This window comes from Suricata suricatta, chromosome 6 (genome assembly GCF_006229205.1).
Source record: "Suricata suricatta isolate VVHF042 chromosome 6, meerkat_22Aug2017_6uvM2_HiC, whole genome shotgun sequence".
Lineage (NCBI taxonomy): Eukaryota > Metazoa > Chordata > Mammalia > Carnivora > Herpestidae > Suricata > Suricata suricatta.
This window is the reverse complement of record NC_043705.1, coordinates 101,126,907-101,149,956: the sequence shown is the minus strand read 5'-3', so window position 1 is coordinate 101,149,956 and position 23,050 is coordinate 101,126,907. Positions and strand designations below refer to the sequence as shown.

The following is a 23,050-nucleotide window of genomic DNA, read 5'->3' as shown; positions in this document are numbered from 1 at the left end:
ACGTGCTTTTTATAATTTCCTTCTTGGTTAACTCTCAGATAGCTGCCTTTATCTGCCCCAGACTTCTGGACTAGAGTCTAGTCCATTTCTTAAATCATATAATAATTCACTAAAAGGACAAAAGTGATAATAACTAGCCCTTCTAAGTGGTTTACAGAGATTATCTGTAATCCTTACAACAATTCTCTGGTGTGGGTCATGCTATTACTAACATGTTTTATAATGGAAGCCACTGAGGCTCAGAGAGGCTGGGAAGCTGGGATTTGAGCCCAGGCACCTTCCCTCCTGAGCTCAGATTTCTCAGTCACTCCCCTCTCCCTTGAGTGAGGCTAGGACTCACATGGTTGTAGCCACACTTGGTCCCGGTCATCACCAGGCCAGGGTCCAGAATGTCACCCTCCTCCTCAGGACCACGGTACACATGGGTGCCCCGGCATCGGATCTTCCTCCCATTCAAGAGGATGGTGGTGTCGATGGACACTGCATTGGACTCCAGGGGCCGGGCCTCAGAACTCTGACACTGGATCTTTCCACACTTGGCATCTCTGAGCCCAAGACAGGGGGGGAGGGAAGGAGATAGAATCAGAGGAGAGAAAGAGGAGGGACAGAAGAGCCTCAATCTTTCTTGCTTGGGAGAGCATATGTGGATAGGGGAGGGGCCAAGAAGCAATGAGTGTGCCCCAGGGACCCAGCAGGAGAGATCTCATTTGAACTTAGACTACGGATAGAAAATTAGATCCTTGTCCCCAAGCAGATTTGTGCCAGAGATCTGGCCTTGGGAAGTCCTCTTTACTGCAAGGACAACTGACTTACCTGAACAACCTTCTCCTTATACTCCACCCACCCCCCTGCACCCGGGTGCTACAGCCAGAAGCCTGGTGTCATCCCCAACTCCCCATTCTCTTTCACTCCTGTGTTCAAATAATTCCCAAGACCTGTCAATCTCCCTCACATATATTTACCCCAAATCACACTGCCATCATTTTTTTACCTGGACACCAGGAAACTGATCTCCCTGCTCTCAGCCTTGTCTCCCCTGGTGTCTAATTTCCAAACTCCTCTCAAGCTAAAGTCCAAATTAGCCTAGTCATGCATTTAAGGCTCTTTGTGATCTGGTCCCCCCACTCAACTGTCCAGGCTCATTTCTGAGTAGCTCCCTCTCCACTGTACCCCAACATTATACTTGAGCTATAACCAACTGTTACAGCTGCTACTCTTACCAGTTTTTCTCTACTAACCTATCTATTCTCCCGTATACCAGCACCAGTCCTTATCTTGTTCAACTGGAGACTTTCTCCAGATCCCAGCTTAAGCATAGTTTTCCTTGGGGCACCACCTTGACCTACTAGGACCAGATTGAGTGACTCTGTCCATATTTCCATTATTATACAGTGCCATTATTATGTACTCATAGTATCTGGCACACAGGAAACCGTCAACAGATAGTGAATGGATAGATGAATGGATGGATGGATGGATGGTTGGATGGATGGATAGATGGATGGATGAACAGATGGAGGAATGGGTGGATGGTTGGTTGAAAGGAATGAATGAGTGAATGAATGAATGAAGTGAATGAATGACAAGCTATTCAGATTAGGGTATAATTAGCATTCCACAGAAATGACCCAATAGAGCTGATTCCCTGCCCAACTGTAAGAAGGACCCAAAAGGAAGCCTGATTAGCTTTCTAAGAAGCACTGTCAACCATACCCTCCCTTTGACTTCCTTAGGCTGAATGGTACATTGTCCAAGAACAAGCCTAGAACAGTTGTCTGACTGTTTTTTACTTAAACTTTACTTAAAAGACCCCAGTAGCTGCGGTGGGCAGGGGTAACGACAGAACAGAAACTGCTCTTTCACCCCTCATCGTATGGGGTCAGCTTTACGGTCATCACCTCATGTTGCACTTCCTGTGTTCCCCATTCATGTCCTTCCCACAGTTTCCAAAGGTGTCCCCTGCCACATTCACCTTCTCGAAGCAGAGATCAGGAGCGGGCCGGGCTCCTGGGTGGGCAAGAAACATTTATCAGCACATTAGCAAACTTTGGGAGAAGTCAGAAGCCCCTAAAGTGCAAAACCAGCCCTTGGTAAAATCATGAAGTTAAGAACATTTTGGGGGGAAGGGAATGTTGAGCTTTCTCCTCCTGTATCGCCATCAGGTTATTCCACCCCCAACGTCTCATCAAGACCTACTCATAGAAAAGGGTTTTATCAGTTCTTTATACTTTATTGAGAGTTTACACTTGTGGGAGGTTTGTGTGCTAAACCTTCTATCTAATGAAAAAGCCGTGTTCCATTTCATATTTTAAAATAGGCGATATATGCACATAATTTTAAAGAAATAAAGCACCTCTTTATATTTCTAAGTAACCATTCTAGTTCCTACTTCTGAACAACCTAGAGAAGCAATCACCATTAACAATGTATCTTCTATCTTATATCTATCTTGTGTATTTTCCAGAGATAATCTACCTACTAATAAATGACAGCAATTTCTTTTTCACTTAATCTATTGTATGAGATGAGTTTATTCAGTACATACAGAGTTGCCTCTTTCTTTTATTCAGCTCCATAGTGTTCCACTACAGGGATGTACCAGACTTAATTGATCCCTACTGGAGGAAATATAGGTTGCTATGCTATCACTAACAATGCTGTAATGAATATCTTTATAAATTCATCTTCACATACATGTGCAAAGAGAAGTGTAGGATATACTCCTAAGTAGTAGAATAGATGGGTCCAGTTATATGGTATATAATAATTATTATTAATTTAATTTAATTATTATATTAATTTTTCAGCCTTTGCCAATCTGATATATGAGAAATCTCATCTCATAGTCATTATAATCTGCTTAATATGAGTGAGGTTAAATATTTTTTCACAGCTAAGGGTCATTTGCATTTCCTTTTCTGTCTCCATGATCTGCGCATTCTTCTGTTGGGTTATTCTTACCCATTTACCCACTATAAGAAGTTAAAGCATCAAGGAACAAGAAGAATGCCATCCACCATCTCTCTCTGAAAGTCTACCCTGAGTCAAGTGGAAATAAAAAGGGAATATCTAGAGATGCGATTCTGAAGCCAAGGATCTAAGCTATCCTGCGGGCATGAAGGGAGAGGCTGGCTTGGAAGTGGTGGGGCAGGAGGAGGGACGTTCTCTGTGGGAGAGTCCTTACCAGGCCCCCACAGCTGCTGGCACTGCTCCTGGTAGGTGAGGCACATGCCATTGTAGCAGTAGGCCTGGCCGCCCTCGCAGGGGGTACCGTCCATCTGGTAGAAGTTGGTGGGGCACTGGGGAGACTTGCCCGTGCAGAACTCTGGGAGGTCACACTGCCGTGCCTGCTCACGACACAGGGTCCCCGCAGCCAGCAGCTGAATCGAGGAAGAAGAGGTCAAAAAAGCAGTCCATTTCCTGCGTGCCCTCAACCCTACCAGGAAAGGACTTGTGAGCATCACTCTTGAGGAACACAGTTTCCCAAGTCCATTATTCCAGAGACCATTATTTTGCATGACATTAGCTCAACCTTCTAATATGAATAATGACAGAGTTTCCAGGGTGTTTTCACAAATGCTAACTCATTTCCTCTTCTTAGTTTTAAGAAGTAGGTAAGAATAATATTTATGCAACAATTTACTAAGTGCTTTAGTAATAACAGCTATTTTCATGGAGCTCCCATGTAAGTGCCCAGCACAAACATCTCATTTACATTTCCTGAGAGTCCTGGGTAACATGATATAATTATCCTTATTTTACTGGTGATGAAACCTGAGGCAGAAGAAGTTAAGCAATGTATCAAAGTCTCATGGGCAGTAACTGGTTGAAGAGCAAGGCCCACTAGTGTATACATATAACTGTGTGTGTGCACACAGGTGCACATACACACACAAAACTAGTATTCACAACATCTGGATTTACAGAGCACTTTGGCAATAACATAATCCCCATAATGGAGCAAACCACTGGGCAAAGTCACACATACTTATCCCGTGTGATCCTCACAGTATCCACGAGGCAGAGGCTGCTATCTGCCTCTTTCTGAAGATAAAATAACCCAACCAATAGCACACCTTGGGAAAATGGTAAAGACTAAGTTTCCCATTTGAATTTTCCAGCTTCCTCTCCACTGGGTGGTCAGCGCTTATTAACACTCTTCTCATTTTGCAGATAATGAACCTAGACTCAGGTGGTTAGTAGGCTGGCCCCACATTGCATTACCAGGGCTTGGACTGAAGGTCTCAGACTCCAAGCCTCATTTTTTTGCACACACTTCTCTCCAGAGAATCTTTTCTGAGACTCACACTGAATGGACACTGTCCATACATACTTATTCTTCAGGCCAATGTCTGAGACTCAAAGGACCCCACCCAGCACAACCTCCATGGGGAGACACCAGGTCTACCCTAGAGTCAAACCAAATGGGGAGTTTCCCCAGGCCTGCGAGGAAAGGTCTATCTGAGAATAGTGCCCTCCCTGCTCCCAGGCGACCCCACACAGCCCATGAGGCCTTCCCAGGAGAGAAGGCAGAGAAGGGGCCCAGCTACGCAGCGTGGTAAAAGTGTGGAGCCTCAGCTGCAAGGGTGGGCACTGGCTGTGTGTGGAGGAGGAAGATGCAGGACATGCCTATATCACCGAGGAGCAGGATGGAGATGGAGAGGACCCACCTGGAGCCAGCCTGCCTAGATTCAAATCCCAGCTCCTTAATCAGCAGTGGGACCCGGGCCAGCTACTTACCCTCTCTGGGCTAGCAGAGAGTAAACGGGGATGATAACCTTCTCATGGGATTGTTAGAAGGAATGCATTCAAACAGAGCACTTGAACAGTACTGAGCACATGATGAGCACTCAGCAAGAGGTAAGTGGAAGCATCAAGTCCACAGTCCCTCTCCAAAACTTTGGGGCCAGATGGGCTTCAGACTTTTCAGATTTTAGGAAGCAGACATAACATGTATGTATATACACATGTATGTATATACGTGATTCATGACATACGTGTATTATATAACCCCCAGCAAGGCCTGGGGTTATACTTTATAACTAAACACATTAATATTTCTGCAACAAAATATACATATTCACTTTAAGTGTTTTTTTTTTCCCTTAAGTTTATTTACTTTGAGAAAGAGAGGCAGACAGAGAGGGAGATAGAGAATCCCAAGCAGGCTCCATGCTGTCCTTGTAGAAGTTGACTCAGGGCTCAATCTCACCAACAAAGAGATCATGACCAGAGCCGAAATCAAGGGTCAGACCCCGAACTGACTGAGCCACCCAGGCGCCCCTACACACTTCTTTCTTGAAGAAAAATCTTCCATCTTCCAGGTGGCACAGCCCTCTGAGATTATTTGAATCAAGCGAGGTATGGTACAGGTAATAGTAAACTTTGTCCAAGGGGCAGCCCAGCTCCATGTTTCTGAAACTTTGATGCCATCACTTCCCCACCATGGAGGCTGAATTCTGGCCATCAGCCCCCAGCAGAGCACTGGGCTGTCAGGTCAGAACCTGGGCAGGGGGACTGGGGGAGGGCCTCTTACCTTACACTGGTGACAGCAGGCACCATGGGCACACTCCGCGCCTTCTCTCAGGGTGCAGTTAGAGGCATTGCAGCAAGGGTTATTACACTCCTGTGGAGGCAAGGGGGAGAGGCCATGAGCCTTGGGGCCAGCAGGGCAGGGAGACAGCAGTTGGGGTGGGGTGAGGCCTCTCACCCACCTCCCACATTTCTTCACCCTCGTCCCACATGCCCCTGGGGGCCAAGCTCCCTAGAAAGTCTTTACCAAAATTTTCACTTAATAGGTTTATCACGAAGGCAATGTATACTGATCACAGAAAATACACAAATGCACAATCATCAATAACATTACAGCACAGACACAACTACATTTTGAGTATGAATAATTACCCAGGCATTTTTTCCTTTCACATATATAGATATATACTTATTCTACAAAATCCTAGGATCCATACTGCTTTCTAACTTAATACAACATGTACATTTCTTCTTGCAATTCTATACTCTTCAAAAACATGACTTTAGCACAACCTCACACTACATAGGAATGCTGAAATTTGTTTTTCTCATCCCCAGTAGAACATCCAGAAACCCTATCTTCTATTGCTGCCCTCCGTGCCCCTACACACACCCAGGGCTTTTATCCCATTAAAAAAATGGCAATCAAAAGCAAGGGCATGCTAGAAAAACTTTTGAACACAGTTTATGTCAGTCCTAGGGCCTGCTTCCTCAGCCTTCTTTCACTATCTACTGCTCTGCCTCAACCCCCATTGGCCTGGACCTTTCTGGAACAGAAGGTCTCCAGGGGCTTCATGTTCTCCCTTCCTTCTTGCCTTATGGGTCCTGATTTGCTGGACAACATGAGACTTAAAAAGATGATGAGATACCTCAATGACTCTAAGTGTTTTATCCTACTATATTCAGAGGCCTAGTGTGAACCATTTCTTGACAATGTGCTGGGCTCTGTATGCACAGGTCCATCACAGTCTTGTGAGGCAGGATTGCTCCCAATTCACAGATGGGGAAATGCAGCTCAGACAAGTCCTATGGCTGGTCAAGGCATACACCTTCAGCAAATCCTGAAGCTCAATTCAAGCCAGGCCTGCCTGGCACCTGCCCCATGCTTATGAACCATATCATAACTATAACAGTCCAGGTGTGGCATGTCGGACACACGTGTCCCATGCCTGACTATGATGCCTATTTATCTGTTTCCCTAGAAGAAGGAATAAAGACACTTCCCTCCATTCATCTCCTACCATCCTGGGCTCCAGGCAGACTGTGTTTCTTCCCACGTCAGGGCATGGTTCCTCCTCTAGCTGAAACAACGTGCCTTCTCTCCTTGTGCTTCTTAATAACTCCTAACTTGGCCTTCAGATATGGGGTCAGAAGTCACACTCCTTCCTGAGTAGGGCAGGGCCTTTTATATTGCAAATGCTCACAGGACAATGGCATTGGCCCCCCTAAGCCTTTAGCATGGATTGTACTCATACACTTTCGCAATTATTTGGTCAGTGTGTGTTTCCTCCAATAGACCATGTGCTCCACAAGGACAGGAACCACGTCTATTTTGCTATCCATCCTATCACTAGCACCCAACATAGTACCCCACACTCAGTAAATATTTGCTGAATAAGCAGTGGCTCTGAACATAAGCCAGCTGGCTGAGCACACTCATGGACTGCTCCTCAGCCCCACTAGACCCTCCATGATAATGGAGAGGGGCAACTCCCTCCTCTCTGACGGGTCTGGACTGATCTCTTTAAACTCATGGTGGTGAGAGTGGCAGAGCCTTTAACTAGTTCTTGTCTTATTATGGAAATTACATGCTGACATCAAAAACAAAAATCATACCATGGAGAAAGCTATAAAATCAAAGTCTTACATATACCCTCAGCCTCCCCCTCCACAGTTTACTCTTTTGCATGTTACCATACATATTTCATCTTTCAGAAAATAGACATGAAACTATCCAGTTCTGCTTTTTGCAGAACAGCACACATCTGCCAAAAATGAAAGAGCTATGCTGCATGCCCACTACTCATTTTGAAGATCAGAAGGAAGGATACAACTGTTTCATACACAAACAGTTCTGTTCCTTCTTCCTCTCAGCAGCCCTTTCCAGACCTAACAGTACTTTCTATATCCCCTTTCAATGATCTCTTCTCCAGGATAAACAGTACATAATGAGTATTTAGCAAGTGTAAGCTTGTTATTTTAAGCATCCTCAAGGCCCAGGTTCAAGTTCATATATCCAGCTGGGTGACCTCCAGAAGAAATTCAGTGCAGCTGGAGGGCCAAGGAGGCCATCTGCAACTCTACTGGGGGGGATTATGGGTTTTGATTAGACCACGTTCTCACAGGGAGAACTCCACCCTGACTTGGGACACCAACAGTCCCAACTGCAAACTGAGAGTCTGCAGAAATGGTCCCTGTTGGGACCTTACTCTCCGCATCTTATTTGGGATAGGGTTTTTGATAGCCATGTGTATGTTGGAAATGCCTATGACTAAGAAGTGTTGAGTTGCATTCTCTTTGACTTTAAGATTTGAAACCAATGCACATTCCTCCCTTCTCACTAGTACTACAATGACACCTTACCTCTTCCTCCCCACAGTCACATTCTTCCCCATCTTCCAGGTAGCCATTCCCACACCTCTGGCCTCCATACAGCGTCCTGGTGTCTGGCATATTGGAGAGACACATCCCACCGCCTGACTGCAGATACCTGTCCAGCTCCTTCCTGTTGCATCTATTGAACACTCTTGGAAAGGGGTGCCTGGCGGAGAATAAGGGTGGAGTTAGCTGGGAATCTGAGCATCAAGCAGCCAGAACAGCGTCCATCCTGCTGCCCATGAGGCTGATTCCACCTAGACTCATACCTCCATAATCCCCTGCACACACATTCTGTCCCCTTAGAACATCACTGATACATTACCTTACAATTCTTTCTAAGCATTAAAAAATATTAACCACCCCATAATGTTCTCCCCCACCTCCCTGTGCATGGAGGAGGTATTTGAGAATCAGAAGCAGCAATTTCTGCCCTTTGTAGGAAGGGTTTACAATAAATAAAGGGTTATGAATATGTTACAATAGGTCTCCTGAACCTTAGAGCTAAGTAAAATACTAGCCAACACAAATTCTTCCTAAAGCTGATATTAAATGGAGATTTTCCTGGGGCAGAAGACCAAGCCAAAAAAGGCCAAGATCATGGGTTAGATTTCTTCATTAGGCCAGTGAGCTGATGACCTTTATTCTGAGGATGGAAGGCAACACTCCAAACTCAACCAGCCAATTCACAAATGCATAGTTTTTATCACAAGGTCATGAAAGGTCCTGAGTTTTGCTATTGGAAAAAAAGAATCAGAAGTCATAGATCTCTAGTGGCAGGTCAGTACCACAATCAGAGTCTATAAAGTAAGAGTTATCCTTTTCCCAATTCTCCAAACCAACTAAAAGGAGTGGAGGGTCCCCTTCAGTTGTCAGCTGTGTCACAAGGAATTTGTTGCCAACAGTTTTTAAACTACTTTGGCGGTTTATATTTGCATATAGTTTAAAAAGGAATTGCAGTTGAAACTAATATAACTCAACCATATGACTACAAATATGCTTTTTAAATTGAGAGAGAAAGGGATGGACTTAACCATGAGCTCTTAGTGATTTGAGCATGACCCATGGAGTTGTATCCTGCACATCAACATCATCCTTTGTATGTCCCAGCTAAGAAGTGATGGACAAACACTGGACAATGGAACTCTCAGAAAGTTGCATTGCCTCTTGGAGACACTGGAACACTTTGAGAAGCACTCTAAGAAGCACAGGCAGTCTCTAATGGTTTGGCATACAGAGAACACAAACTTCTACCATCATGCCTTCCAAAGAATGACTTAGGTCTTGGAAGAACCCAGTGCTCTCCACTGTATGAGCCCAGCTACTAAATATTGAGTTGTGACTAAGCGCTGTGGCTGCTACGAGAATTCTCTTTCAAAGGCTCTGGTTAAAAAAATCCTTCATAAATACAGGGAGACGTAGCCCTGTTCTTCTTCCTCATGATAAACATGAGGAATTCCCTGAGGAGTCATTACATGGACATGGATGCTCCCCTTCCTTTCCCTTGTTGTCAAGGCTGCTTCAAAACTTTCAGTCGCCACTGCCCAAATTCCCTTGAGACAGAGGAACTTAAGTGTTGGGGTTGTTCAAAATGGGTCCTCTCCAAAAATTCATGAAGGGAAAAAGACACAGGTGGTCAGGCCACTTTTACAGCTAAACACCCTAAGACAGAGATGAAGTCTATATAGGGTTTCACCAGCACCAAATCGCCTGCTATAAACCTAGTGCTCTTAGGCTCCAACACATTTGCTTTCCTGGTTCTCCTCCAAGTTCTTTGTTGTCAACTGCACATCTCTTCAAGGCCCCCCACAAGAGGTAGAACAGAGGCTCCTAGGGCCAACGAGGAGGAACACTTGGGCTGTACCATCACACGCTCTTGCTCTCCTCACCTCGCTGCTTGACTTACCCAGTGGCAGCCGCCATGATGCACCCGCCATCAGCCGCACTGGCAGAACAGCAATCTGCGGAATCATGACTCATGCCGAAGTTGTGGCCCATCTCGTGGGCCATGGTGGCAGCCACGCCAATGGCATTCTCAGAGTGGTCCTGCTCAAGGAGAAAGTTCAGGTCAAGAAGACAGCTCTCCTTACTCCCTGTTTCTGTCTTTTCTTAGCCGGACCTCACACTCTCCACTGATTCCACGATCATCACATACAGGCTTGGTGATGAAAGTCTGTGCTTTTAGCTGTCATGCTACATCTGTGTGTAAGTACGGGATGGATAAACAGGTGGACAAACAGAGGGATAGCAGGCCTCCCTGACATCCATGTCACAGGTTACAAATGAATAGTCAAAATGCTCTCACAAAGCCAGAGGGACTTTCAAAAGAAGGCAGTAATTTCCTAACCATGACTTGGGCCACACTCTTGTTTCATGATATGCATAACAACACAAGACGTAGGATAAAATATACTTTTTATCTCTATTATCTTACTATTCTCCAGCCCCTTGTTTGGAACACATGAGAGATCTAGTGACACCACTAGATGTAATATAATCACTTATAGGGTTCTCCTGAGTTTGAAAATTGGGGACGGGGCGCCTGGGTATCTCAGTTGGTTAAGTGCCTAACTCTTGATTTCAGTTCAGGTCATGATCTCAGGGGTGTGAGATCAAGAACCATGCCGGGCTCTGCACTGATAGTGTGGAGCCTGCTTGGGGTTTTCTCTCTCCCTCTGCCCCCCTCCACCACTTTCACCCCCTTTCTCTCTAATAAAAAATGACCAAAAAGTAAATAAACAAAAATTCATTCTTGGGTACCTCCATCTCTTAGAACTTAACAACTTCATTTTATTAAAAAAATTTTTTTAACATTTACTTATTTTTGAGAGACAGAGAGAGACAGACCATGAGCAGGGGAGGGGCAGAGAGAGAGGGAGACACAGACTCAGAAGCAGGTTCTAGGTACCCACCGAGCTGTCAGCTCAGAGTCAAACGCAGGTCTCAAACCCACAAACTGTGAGATCATGACCTGAGCTAAAGTCGACGCTTAACTGACTGAGTTACTCAGGTGCCCCACAACTTCATTTTAAACAACTACCCTACTAGAGGCCCCTGGGTGGCTCAGTCGGTTAAGCCTCTGACTTCGGCTCAGGTCATGATCTCACGGTTTGTGAGTTCGAGTCCTGTGTCAGGCTCTGTGCTGACAGCTCAGAGCCTGGAGCCAGCTTCAGATTCTGTGTCTCCCTCTCTCTCTGCCCCTCCCCTGCTCACCATCTATCTTTCTCTTTCTCTCAAAAATAAATAAAACATTAAAAACATTTTAAACAACTGCTTTAAAAATTTAAATCAACTGTCTTTTCCTGCAATAATAAATATAAAAAATTTTTTTCACAAGATGACCTCTTGTCCTATGAGGCATTTTCTGCCTTCTGCAGCATCAGTATATTGGCTGAGACTCACCATGTTGACTCCTCCAGACTGGTACACGGAGCACATGGCCATGAGGGGGGCCAGCCCAATGGTGGTGCCATGGAAGGACATGCCCCTGTAGGAGGGAACAAGAGAAGGCCGTTCAGATGGGAGCTGAGTGGGCTGTTCCACTGTGCCCAGGAGTAGGTGGCTGTCACGGTGTTCCTTGGCCCTTCTGACATCTCCAGATCACTCCCAAGGAAGGAGATCCTGGTAATCTAGGCCAACTGGACAACTTCCAGGTCACCACACCTCTCATTTCCTCTCACCTACTCTCTCACTGCTCTGGAGAAATAGAAAGGGCAAAAGGTCCCTTTTTCCCACAAATATGTCCAGAGCCCCCTTCCCTGCAAGGAAATGGGCAGGGCTGGTAAAGCTGCATCCCATTCCTGCTGCAGAGGAAAAGGTCAGAGGGAGGGGCTGAGGGAAGAGTGGCACAGGTTCTGATGCTAAAGTGACTCATGACCACTTCCTCCAGCTGCCAGGGTCCCATGCCATATCCCTGGCTCTGTGGTGTGCATAGGGGGTGGGGTGGGGGGACTGGGCAGCAGCTGTGGGGGCTGATGCTTCATTTCCACATCACTTTGGGGCCAAGGAAACAGATGTGTCTCATCAGAAGCCCTGCAAAGTGCAGCTGGGTGCAAAGATGTTTCTGCCTTTGTTTTGCAGTTTGTGATCGTGATCTGCCAACAGCCAGCTACATTCCCCCAGTTCAGTACATCCCTCTCTCAGCTGTATCCATCCAGGGCAGGGAGGAGGGATGAATAAAACACCTGGATTCTCATGCATGCTATAACCATGTAATTTATTTAAAGGATCTACAGGGAAATTCATCATATGGTACTTTCATATCGTCATGTTTGTCTTCTCATCTAGACCATGATATCTTTGAGAGCCAAGATGGTCTTATTTATTTTGGGGTCACCAGAACTTAGCATAGAATCTAACACATAGGGTGTACTTAATAAATGGCTGAATTGAAGCCAAATTCTTCTTCAGAGAAACAATCTGCAAAAGAATACATAAAATAGGAGCACCTGTGTGGCTCAGTTGTTGAGCATCTCACTCTTGGTCTTGGCTCAGGTCATGATCCCAAGGTTTGTGGGATCGAGCCCCGACTTGGGCTTTAAGCTGACAGCATGGAGCCTGCTTGGGATTCTCTTGCCCTCTCTCTGCCCCTCCCCCACTCTCTCTCTCTCTCTCTCTCTCTCTCTCTCTCTTTCTCTCAAAAATAAATAAATATTAAACAAAATTAAAGAGGGGAGCCTGGGTGGCTCGCTCAGTTAAGCATCCAACTTCAGCTCGGGTCATGATCTCACAGTTCGTGAGTTCAAGCCCTACATTGGGCTCTGCTGTCAGCACAAAGCCTGCTTTAAATCCTGTCTTTCTCTCTCTCTGCCCCTCCCCCTCACTGGTTCTCTTTCCCTCTCTCTCTCTTTTACAATAAATAAATAAACATTAAAAATAAAAATTAAAAATTATAAAAATTATTAAAAAGGAATACATAAAGTATATGCAGATAAATCTGAAGCCCCACAGGTTATTTTACAAACTTAGACATGGCTCTAAGGAAATCCTACTGGACTTCAAGATCTTTCCCAAAGCAGGACATCAGGCTTCCAAAATTCAGGCAAAATCCAAAAACTTCCGAGGTGAACGTATCATTGTGAAGTAGCCAGGGTCCAGATTTTTAGTACAGTTATTTCTCCGTTTCTTTTAAAGAGTGAACAAATGTTTAAATAATTGTTGATTCAGAGAGATTTTTTTTAGGGAACAAAAGGAAAATAGCTTTATTATATATGTACCTTTTGTTATAATGGTCTCAGAATACCTTTGGATGCCAACACTAAAAACACCAGATAATCACCCCCTGGGGGGACATCAAGTGTCACCATGACCCTTAAAGGGTCTGCTCTTTCTGGGACTGGAGAAATTCCAACACAAGCCCCCACCCCACCCCAATGCCTCTCTCCCACCAAACCTACAGCTCCTGCACTGTCTCCCACTTACACGAGTTCAGGCTGTCAGCCCTGGGCCCCTGGGAACAAAGTGCAGGACACCCTGAGGAAGCCTCCCTCCTGCTACTGCTCTGGGAGATTAGCAGCGTACTACAGCAAAGCACCAAGAGGACCAGGATGAGGCCCTCAGAAAGTCTTTGAGAGCAGCTCGTGACAGTCACTTCACAAATACATACGTAACCGGTTCCAATGTTCAACTGAATACGTATAAGACTAATTTTTTTTCATCTAGATTGTAAACACTTCTTGGGGTTGCTATGCCGCTCAGCATTTTAATATTTTCCCGGGTGTGCTGGGGGCAGAGCATATGTCTGAGAAATAAGTGATTATTTCGACCAAAGAGTCACAATGGCCAGTAATCCCAGCACTCAACACGGGGGGGACAGGGCGGACATCACACACACACACACACACACACACCCCGCAGGCAGGGGGGTGCAGCCAGGACCAAGGTGGCGTATGTGGAAAGGGCTACTCACGTGATTAATTGTGCATTGTCATGGTTCTTCTGGGTGAGGAGCTTGCGCCTCCAGCTGAGAAATGACCAGAGAGTAGAGTAGGGGTTCTCTGAAACTTCACACATATTCCCATGAGTCCATACTTCCAAGCCCACAAGGGCAATCCGGATGTTCAAGGATCGGTAAAACTGAAAGCACACGCAGAAAAGCCATAGCATCCTCCGTCAGCACTGCCTGAGATTTATAAGCCCCTTCCTCACCTAAGCACTCAGATACCAGATTTCTCTTCTGCGCATGCCTCCAAGGACAGGGAGGCAACAGGTGTGGCTATTCACATTCTTTCAGAGGGATCAATGAGATCCTGAGAAAGATGTGCAACATTCTGGTGGCAGAGCGGGGCTGACTTAGCTTAGAGACAGGACAGGACACAGACTTGCTTTCAAATTTTTTTTTACTGTTTTTACTTATTTTATTTGTTTGTTTATTGTTGAGAGAGAGACAGAGAGAGCAAGTGGGGCACGGGCAGAGAGAGAGGGAGACCCAGACTCCGAAGCAGGCTCCAGGCTCTGAGCTGTCAGCACAGAGTCTGGCGTGGGGCTTGAACTCATTGAATCCGAGATCATGGCCTGAGACAAAGTTGGTTGCTTAACCGACTGAGCCACCCACGCGCCCCTTGTTTTTACTTATTTTAGAGAGAGAGAGAGACAGCATGAGCAGTGGAGGGTCAGAGAGAGAAGGAGACACAGAATCCAAAGCAGGTCCCAGGCTCTGAGCTGTCAGCACAGAGCCCGACATGGGGCTCAAACCCACGAACTGTGAGATAGTGACCTGAGCCCAAGTCGGACGCTTAACCAACTGAGCCGCCCAGGCGTCCCCAGACATGCTTGCAAACATGTACAGGGCTCTCATGCGCAGACAGGATCAGCGCTGTTTCACTCGGTCTTACAGTGGGGCTCATCCAACAGGTAAAACACACAAGAGGACCCGTTTCATTTTAAAATAAGGAAACAGCTTTTAAATGAAGTTAGTCATGAGGAAGCTGAGGGCTAATCTTTGCTGTTGTCTGTAAGAAGCACCCGTGGCCCAGCTGCTTAGTACAATCCTCTCCCCAATTCCTTACATGGTACTTACCTGCTAAAGTGTCTAAAAACTTTCTTTCATACAAAACTCCTCTTGTATAGTTTACATACCAAAATCCCACCCATTTGGGGGCATACAGCTCAATACGTTTAGTTCATTTACGAAGATGTAAAGTGATCACCATAATCCAATTTGAGAGTATTTTCACCAATCCAATAAGGCCCCTCATATCTATTTATAGTAATTTCCCATTTTCATCCTCAGACCCAAGCAATCACAAATCTACTTTCTGTCTCTATAGATTTACCTTTTCTAGACATTTCCTATGAACGGCACCACACAATGCGTGGTCTTTTGTGTCTGTGGCTCTTTCACTTAGCATGTTTTTGAGATTCATCCACCTCGTGGCCTGTATCAGTTTGTCGTTCTTTTAAATTGCTAAATAGTATTTCGCTGTGTGGATATGCCAAACTGTGTATGGATTATGGTGTGATGTCTCCCACTCATTTTGAAAGTGAATGGGTATAAATGATATGGAAATAGAGAGAACACTTATTCTCAGAAGTTTCCTTTCCCGTCACTGGAGGTGTTCAGGCTCTACCACAAACGGGTTCCCAGCACTGGTCCGCAAAGGTCCCCGATAATGTTCAGGGTTCTGTCCAACCCAGAGAGCCTGAGATTCTATAAATGAGACCTGACTCTGAGGCTCCTTCAGATTAGAGCTACACCCATCCTTTGAGACACGGTGTCTTTCATCTCATATAAACAGGAAGAGGGTTTTCTTAAAGGTAAGCACTACTGGAAGACATAGGTTCAAGGGATTCTTTGGTCTACCCTAGAAATTACTGAGGCAGTAACTTTGAAAAAAAATTGCGTGTAAACCCAGGTCGCATGAGCAGAAGATACCAACTTAATCTAAACTGGCAGGTGTTGCAGCAGCTAAAAATAATGGTAACACCAATGTTTATCGAGCACATTCTATGTACCCAGCACAGAAGCACAGAAAAGTTCAGTAACTTGGCCAGAGTCTCAGAGGGAGGACAGTGGAGCCAGGATAAAGGCCCAGGTTATCAGATCAGATCTCAGAGTCACTCAACACCCTCACTGCTTAAGTGCTGGCATATTAACACATCCAGAGAATCATCTTGGCGCCCCCACCCCACCTCCCCACCACCAGAAGTTGTGGCATAAGACGGGCTCCAGATTTGGTGAAATATCAGTAGATTTCAGAGGAAATTTTGATTTTTCAGTTTTGTGCCAGGTCAATCATTACAAAAAACAAAGGGTTTGGATTCCAATTTGAACTTGCTTCGTGAGGGAGCTTTTAAGGACTGAAACTTGGTTTTTTCACAGTTAAGGGAAAATCATTTTGGATTGGGTTTATGAGTCAGCAATTTAGTGTGATTCGTTCCAGTTTTAGTTCAACAACAGTTCAGTTCAAGTAGCTGGGTCAGCAAGACTCAGAGAAGTGGGTTTGCCCTCCCTCACCCCGGTTGGAGTGACTAAAATCAGCTGCTGAGGAGAAAACCAAGACTGCTTGACAGAAGGGAGCCACCAGCAAGGCTCAGGCTTTGAGTAGGGACTGGGGCTTAATGTTGCTTCTCTTCCACGTCTCATCAGCACCCCTGGTTCTACCACCTGGACCGGCCTGAGAGTCCACGAAGGGGACACCCAGCCAAGCCTCCCACCTGCTGAGTCTCCAGAACAATAGATGTCAGGGCCTGCCTCCTCTGTCTACCCCCCAGGAAACAAGCTCTTCTTGTTTTCCCAGATGTCGAGTGTGTGGGATGTAGAATCATTTGACTGTTATTGTGGAGTGAACTGAGAGCTAGAAAGAGGACTGAACTGCGTCCCTGGAGTCCTTCCTTCCAGGAAATGCCAATGTTTGACTTTCACCTGTCACTGACCACTGCCCGGTGTTTCCAGAGCCATCGAGGGCAAAACAAAAATACAGACCACAGACTCTCCCACCTGATGACTTCAGAACACAGGCAAATTTGCTTGGAAATCCGTAAAAAATATTTAAGTTCTCTTCTTTATCTATTGATGTCTAGAAAAAAATAATTCCCCCTGGGGTCCACGAATCCCTAACAGGCCCAGATTTAAGCCTCAGAAGTGCTACGAGTGCCCTGAAATTATATAATAAATGTTTTCAGATTCTCAAAAAAATTCGTGACCCCAAACATATTAAAATCTACTTTTAAAAACTATTTACTACTAGCCTATCAAAAGGGTACTGTAGTTTAAGGTTATCTTTTCCCATCGCATTTTGTAGTTTCACAGAAAGAAAGTATTTCCAAGTCCCAGACCAGCCTGTTCTAGTAAAATTCAAGAATTTGGGTATTTCCTAAGGGCATGTTTAAAAGGGCCTGATCAAGGAAAGTGAGCCATTCACAAAGACTTTCTAAGAAGCAAAAAATTTTAGAATCATTTTACAGATGGAGACTATACAGACTGGCCCCAAACGACCCACTCAACTTTTAAGGCCCTGTACTCCCATGCTGACCTACTTCAATTCTCCCCTAAGTCAGAAAATTTCTGGGCTTTATACCTGGAAGGAACCTTAGAAAACCTTAATGCATTCTTAAACTACGTTACCCAGCAACCACTGCAGGGGTGAGGGGAAGAATCGAGAGGACAGCATTCCGGATCCTCACCCTCGCTTTGGTTTAGAGCAGTCTGTTCTCATCTGCCTTTTATTTTAGACATTGGCATAAGATTTCATTTAAAAGAAGGATTCCCTCAGAAAAACAAAAATAATCACAGGCCATCGGTTTGAGCCAAGCCCCCTACTTTGTAAATTAAAAACATAATAAAACAAAACTGCAACCCAAAGAAGGTAAGTTACCCGGCTAAGGTCACAGAGTTGAGGGCTTTGTCATGGCCATCCTGAGCCTCTATAGCATTGCTGTTGTCTCTTGGAAACTGGCTGGGGTGAGCAATCCAGCTCAGCTGCCCTGTGATCTCCTGCCCTGCAGCCCCTCTAGGGTGCTGGCACCTTCCCCACAAGTACACACCTGGTCTCACCTTATCAACGTAATTGGCGATCTCCATGAGCTTGTGTTTGGTGGCATCCTGGTCTCGCCGATTCTTCTGAAACTAAATGGAACAAGCAGAGCTAGGTGAGACCCCAGAACCCCTTCCTGTGCCCCATTTCTTGTCTTTCAATTAGCTTTTATTTTCTCCAGTCTTCTATGAGCAGTTATTTTTATATGACTTCCTCCTTCCTGCCCCCACACACAGTTTCAGCTTAGGGATGGCAGAACCTGGGTCGCACTCATCTTGGTATCCCCAACTACCAGCTCAGTACCAGGCACACAGTAGGCATGTAATAGATGTGTAGTGAACTGAATTATCTTCCTCCAGCCCTTGAAATCAAACCTGTTCTGTCCTGCAGGGGGCTTAGAAGTGGGGGTTTAGAAGTGGGACCAATCTGGTCCTTTCTTTGGTCATCACCCCAACACATGAAGCCATCATCACAGGGATCTCATGAGGCCTCCCTACATGTGATCAATCAACACTGATCAAATTGCTGATGAATGCCTGCCAATGTACAAGGCATTGTGTTTGAGACTAGGTAGGACACAGTGTGTGAGATCCTGGTACTGGCCAGAGGACCTTAAATTAAAACAGAAAGACAGCCAGAAATAACAACAATGGCAGATTCTGTATTTAAGGAGTACACAATTAAAATGGGCACATAAATACTGTATACGTGAATGGCACACATGGGTGCTGGCAACCAGGAGTCTAAGCCCTTGGAAAATTGGCTTCATCTTGCGTGCCACTCAGACTGAGGGCAGTGCCTTCTACAGTGAGAAAAATTCTGAGACTCCATGGAGTTCGGCAGCAAAGAGTGCTGTGCTCGATTATGAATGTCTGCCATGGGTACCAGCAGGGGGACATTTCAGTATGTAGCCTCACATTTATCATTCCTGCCTGAATGGGATAGATCTCTTTCAGCTGCAATGATGAAGGAAAGCTTCACAGTGTAAAGATAAAATTTGCTACAATCGCACCCTAAATTTGCAAATGATGGGCGTGTCCCTGTCTACTGCTATTGTTGTATAAAATCCTAAGTGATTTATCTTATACACACTTATATATGTTACTTCAATTCCAACCCTTCACATCCTTCCTCCGCCCCATCCTGCAAAAATATCCAAGCAAAAAACACAAAGAACAGCCAAATAAAACACTCTGGGATATTTGTTGGCATGGGCCTGTGTCCAAGCCGTGACACAGGGGAGAAACCCCCCATTTCCTATTCTCCCACTGCTTGTGGACTTTCCTGGGCTTCCTTAGAACCGTTACTCATCAGAACTGTTAATCATCTCATCTCACCATTGCTTTCTACAGAGCTAAATTCAGTGCAAAGCCACATGACTTGGACCTATGACTTGTGAATCCTGAAGTTTCTCTTTATGAAGTCTTCCCATTTCTAAATTGGTCTCCCTGCAGACAAAGTGTTGTAGCACTTACTGAATATTTATTAGAACATCGGATTTCATTGTTTTTCAAATATACTATTCCTATCTTCAAATAGCTGCCTGATATTACCACGTAGTTTAAGTAATGTAACGTGTCATCCAGAAGAGTCTCAAGCAACAGTAGCAAACTTTTTGCAAATGGCCAGGATGTAAATATTTGAGGCTTTGCAGACACCTTGTGTTATCTCTACTCCACTGTACCACTGCAGTTCAAATACTGAAGACGAACCATGGACTGAAAGGGGAGGGGGAGGGAGGGAGGGGGTGATGGTCATGGTGAGGGGCACTTGTGGGGAGAAGCACTGGGTGTTATATGGAAACCAATTTGACAATAAACTATTATAAAAAAATTAAAAAATAAATTTTAAAAAAGTAGCCATGGACAATAGATACAGCAGGAAGCATTTGCTTCAGTAGAATTCTATTTAAAAATATATGGTTTTGGCCATAGGCTACAATTTGCAGACCCCTGATCTAAAGAAAGAAATATCTCAACCTAAAACTTTCTAAAATGATGCAGGAAGTAAAACATGGTCTATCACCTGGCCTTTCCCAACTCCCCCACATTCTGTCCAGAGCATGAAAGCACTTTGCATGACTGTTTTTACAACTATCTAGTCTTGCCCTTTCCCTGCCTAGATTTCCCATTTCACTTAAGGACTGAATAAACAGAGAACCACCTCAGGTCCTCCCCCCTAGACCCAGGGAGGGAGCAGCTGCCTGGTCATTTTGACTGCAACAACTCTCTCTCTCCGTCTCTCTCTCTCTCTCTCTCTCTCTCTCTCTCTCTCTCTCTCTCTCTCTCTCTCTCTGCGGCTCTGCTCCCTGCACTGAGATCAGAGCCCAGAGCAGGAGCCTGGTCTGTCTCAGCATCAGATTGTAAATCACAGATAAGGCAGCCCTTCCCTGCCTTGTCTTCCCAACCTCTCAGATTAATTAATTGTCAGGAATACATTTCTGCCTGCAGAGGATGAGAGATCACTTGAAGAGGGAGTCGGGGAGGAGTGGTGTGGAAGCGGGGGAGGGGGGGTTGTGAGCCTGTGAACCCAGCCTGGTAGATTACATCCCCCTCCAGTGAATCATTCAACGTCCAGGATCCTGAGAAATGAGCACATTCCCAATCCACAGGCTGCATGAATCATGGCCTGTCATCAATGCCTATGAGGCTGGTGCTGGAGGCTCTCTACTCTGCAAAGGCTCTAGACCACATCCCAGTCCTAGACGCACCTTGGGAGCCACTTTTCCTCTGGGGGGTTTGCTGTGACCCTGAAGCTCAGGAGACTGAAGATGCCCAGTCCCTACCCCGCCCCCACTTCTTCAGCTTCCAGAGTTTCACACCCAGTATGTTCTGGTACCCCGCCACAAGATTCCACTGGGGAGAGTGTGGAATCCAGAGGGGAGGATCCACCCCACCTTTACATTAGGGCAGCAGGGTCCCAGGGGCTTTCATCTGAACAAAACATTCTGTGGCCAAAAAAAAAAAAAAAGTTTCAAGACCACTGTATTAGAAGATCTTAGATCATTCAATAAAAATTTAATAAAAACTTCAATGGAAAAATGTTCTGGAGTCAGAGGAACTCAACTCTCTCACTATGAGGCAGTCCTGTTGGGCAAAGGCCAGCACCTGTTACCTCCCTCCATGACCACGGAGCTTTGGTTTTTAAATCAGCTTTAGATTTTGCTCCCCACATCTCTCTCCTATCCTACACACACCAGTCTTTGGAAAGGAAAACAAAAAGGAAAAAAAAAAAGAAAAATGAAAGGATGCTGGAAAAACCAATACTGACATCAATTACAAAGCTAAATTCTTTTCAAAGCAGAACATGATGTTCCCTTGGCCTGGAATGCCCTTCACCTCCACTTTTCTGCCCTGTTCACAACCCTTTGTCCTTTAAGGCAGTGCAAGACCACCAGCTCCTGCCACTAACACTCCTGAAGGCAGCTCTTCAGGCCTGAAGCCTAGTGTTGTCCCCATAACTCACACTGCTCTACAATCTGTGCTTTGGGACTGTGGACTAGGTAAAGCCACGTTGGGATGGGTTCTTTCCGGGAAGCTGCTAACTGCGCCATCTGGATGGGGAATGAGACAGAGCTCTGGGGAATCCCAAGCAAGGCGGCAGTGTTGGAACATGGCAAGTGCTCAACTCATCATGCCTTTCTGTGCCAAGATGTGCTTAGCTGTGGGTGAGTCACTACATGAACTGAAAACTGAGGTGAAATATGACTAATTTAGGCAAATATGGGTTCTGAAACCTGAACCCACTCTAAAGGCGTGAGCTTCAACATCACCATCTGGGAGCTTACCCCAATTCCCAAAGCCATGCTGCACCTCTCATTATCTTGGCTCTGATCCTCTATAAAGATCAATCCTGGCAGTTACCACACTTGAAACTATAGAGTTTTTGTGCTCCTGCTGTAAACTCTGATGTCAGGGCAGGTCTGTCTTAATCTCCTGGGGCCAAGCACTGTGCCTGACACATAAGAGAGAAAATCGTGATATCACTGATGAACAAATGAAATGAAAGAGTGAGATGAGTGTTTGCCAAATCTTTAGAAGCCAAGGCCCATGAGAACTTGGCCTGATTTGAGAAATCTAGAATTAGGTAGACAGCTTTTCCTTAGGTTAGTAGTTCTCAAACTTTCCTGTGTACAGTCACCCAGAGGGCTTGTTAAAACACAGATTCCTAGACCCCAGCGCCACAAATTAGGACTCAGCAGGTCTGGGGTGGGGCCCAAGAATTAGCACCTCACAAGTTCCCAGGTGCTGCTGATGCTTTGGGAACCATGGCTCTCATTTGGCACCAACATGATTATAAAAATGGACCCACAAACAGGCTGGAAAACTATATTCAATCAGATGATTGAATATATAAAAAGTATAAAAAATATACTTTTTATCTTTGCAAAAAAATATTTTTTAATTTCTACAGAATTTATGGACTCCCTAAGATTAAGCACTAAAACCTATGGGGCGCTTGGGAGGCTCAGTCGGTTAAGCCACCGACTTTGGCTCAGGTCAGGATCTCATGTGGTTCGTGAGTTGGAGCACCGTGTAGGGCTCTGTGCTGACAGCTCAGAGCCTGGAGCCTGCTTCAGATTCTGTGTCTCCTTCTCTCTCTGTCCTTTTCCTGCTCACACTTTGTCTCTCTGTCTCTCAAAAATAAATAAACATTTAAAAAATTAAATAAATACATAAAACCTCAAGGTCTTCAGACTCAGTTTAAGAAATGTTAACCTAAATAACACTAGTTGCCTGATTTTCTATCTCATTAATGTATTGAGCCAGAAGAGATTTTTCTTTGTTTTTTTCAATTTGTTTGTTTTTTGTTTTTCCCCCAACTGTTTAAAATAGCAAAAAGAGCCCTTGGTCAGATTTAAGGCCAAAATCACATGACAAACTGGAGAAGAGGAATGTTTCAGCATTTCCCCCAAAGTGGTTTGAAGCCTGTAATAGAAGCTATCGAAA

At 45.2% G+C, this 23,050-nt stretch overlaps 1 protein-coding gene across 6 annotated transcripts in view; it reads right to left on the bottom strand.

The window, feature by feature from the left end:
- ADAM19 (ADAM metallopeptidase domain 19) overlaps positions 1–23,050 on the bottom strand; it is an 85,232-nt gene that overhangs the window by 13,378 nt on the left and 48,804 nt on the right. For all 6 annotated transcript variants that reach the window (XM_029942951.1, XM_029942947.1, XM_029942948.1 and 3 more), the window contains 9 exons: positions 18,122–18,193; positions 14,036–14,202; positions 11,530–11,614; positions 10,034–10,173; positions 8,116–8,293; positions 5,537–5,626; positions 3,185–3,380; positions 1,899–2,007; positions 341–545 (listed from right to left, as the gene is read on the bottom strand). In XM_029942951.1, coding sequence (XP_029798811.1) covers positions 341–545; positions 1,899–2,007; positions 3,185–3,380; positions 5,537–5,626; positions 8,116–8,293; positions 10,034–10,173; positions 11,530–11,614; positions 14,036–14,202; positions 18,122–18,193 — 1,242 coding nt within the window. The remainder of the gene's footprint in view (positions 1–340; positions 546–1,898; positions 2,008–3,184; positions 3,381–5,536; positions 5,627–8,115; positions 8,294–10,033; positions 10,174–11,529; positions 11,615–14,035; positions 14,203–18,121; positions 18,194–23,050) is intronic.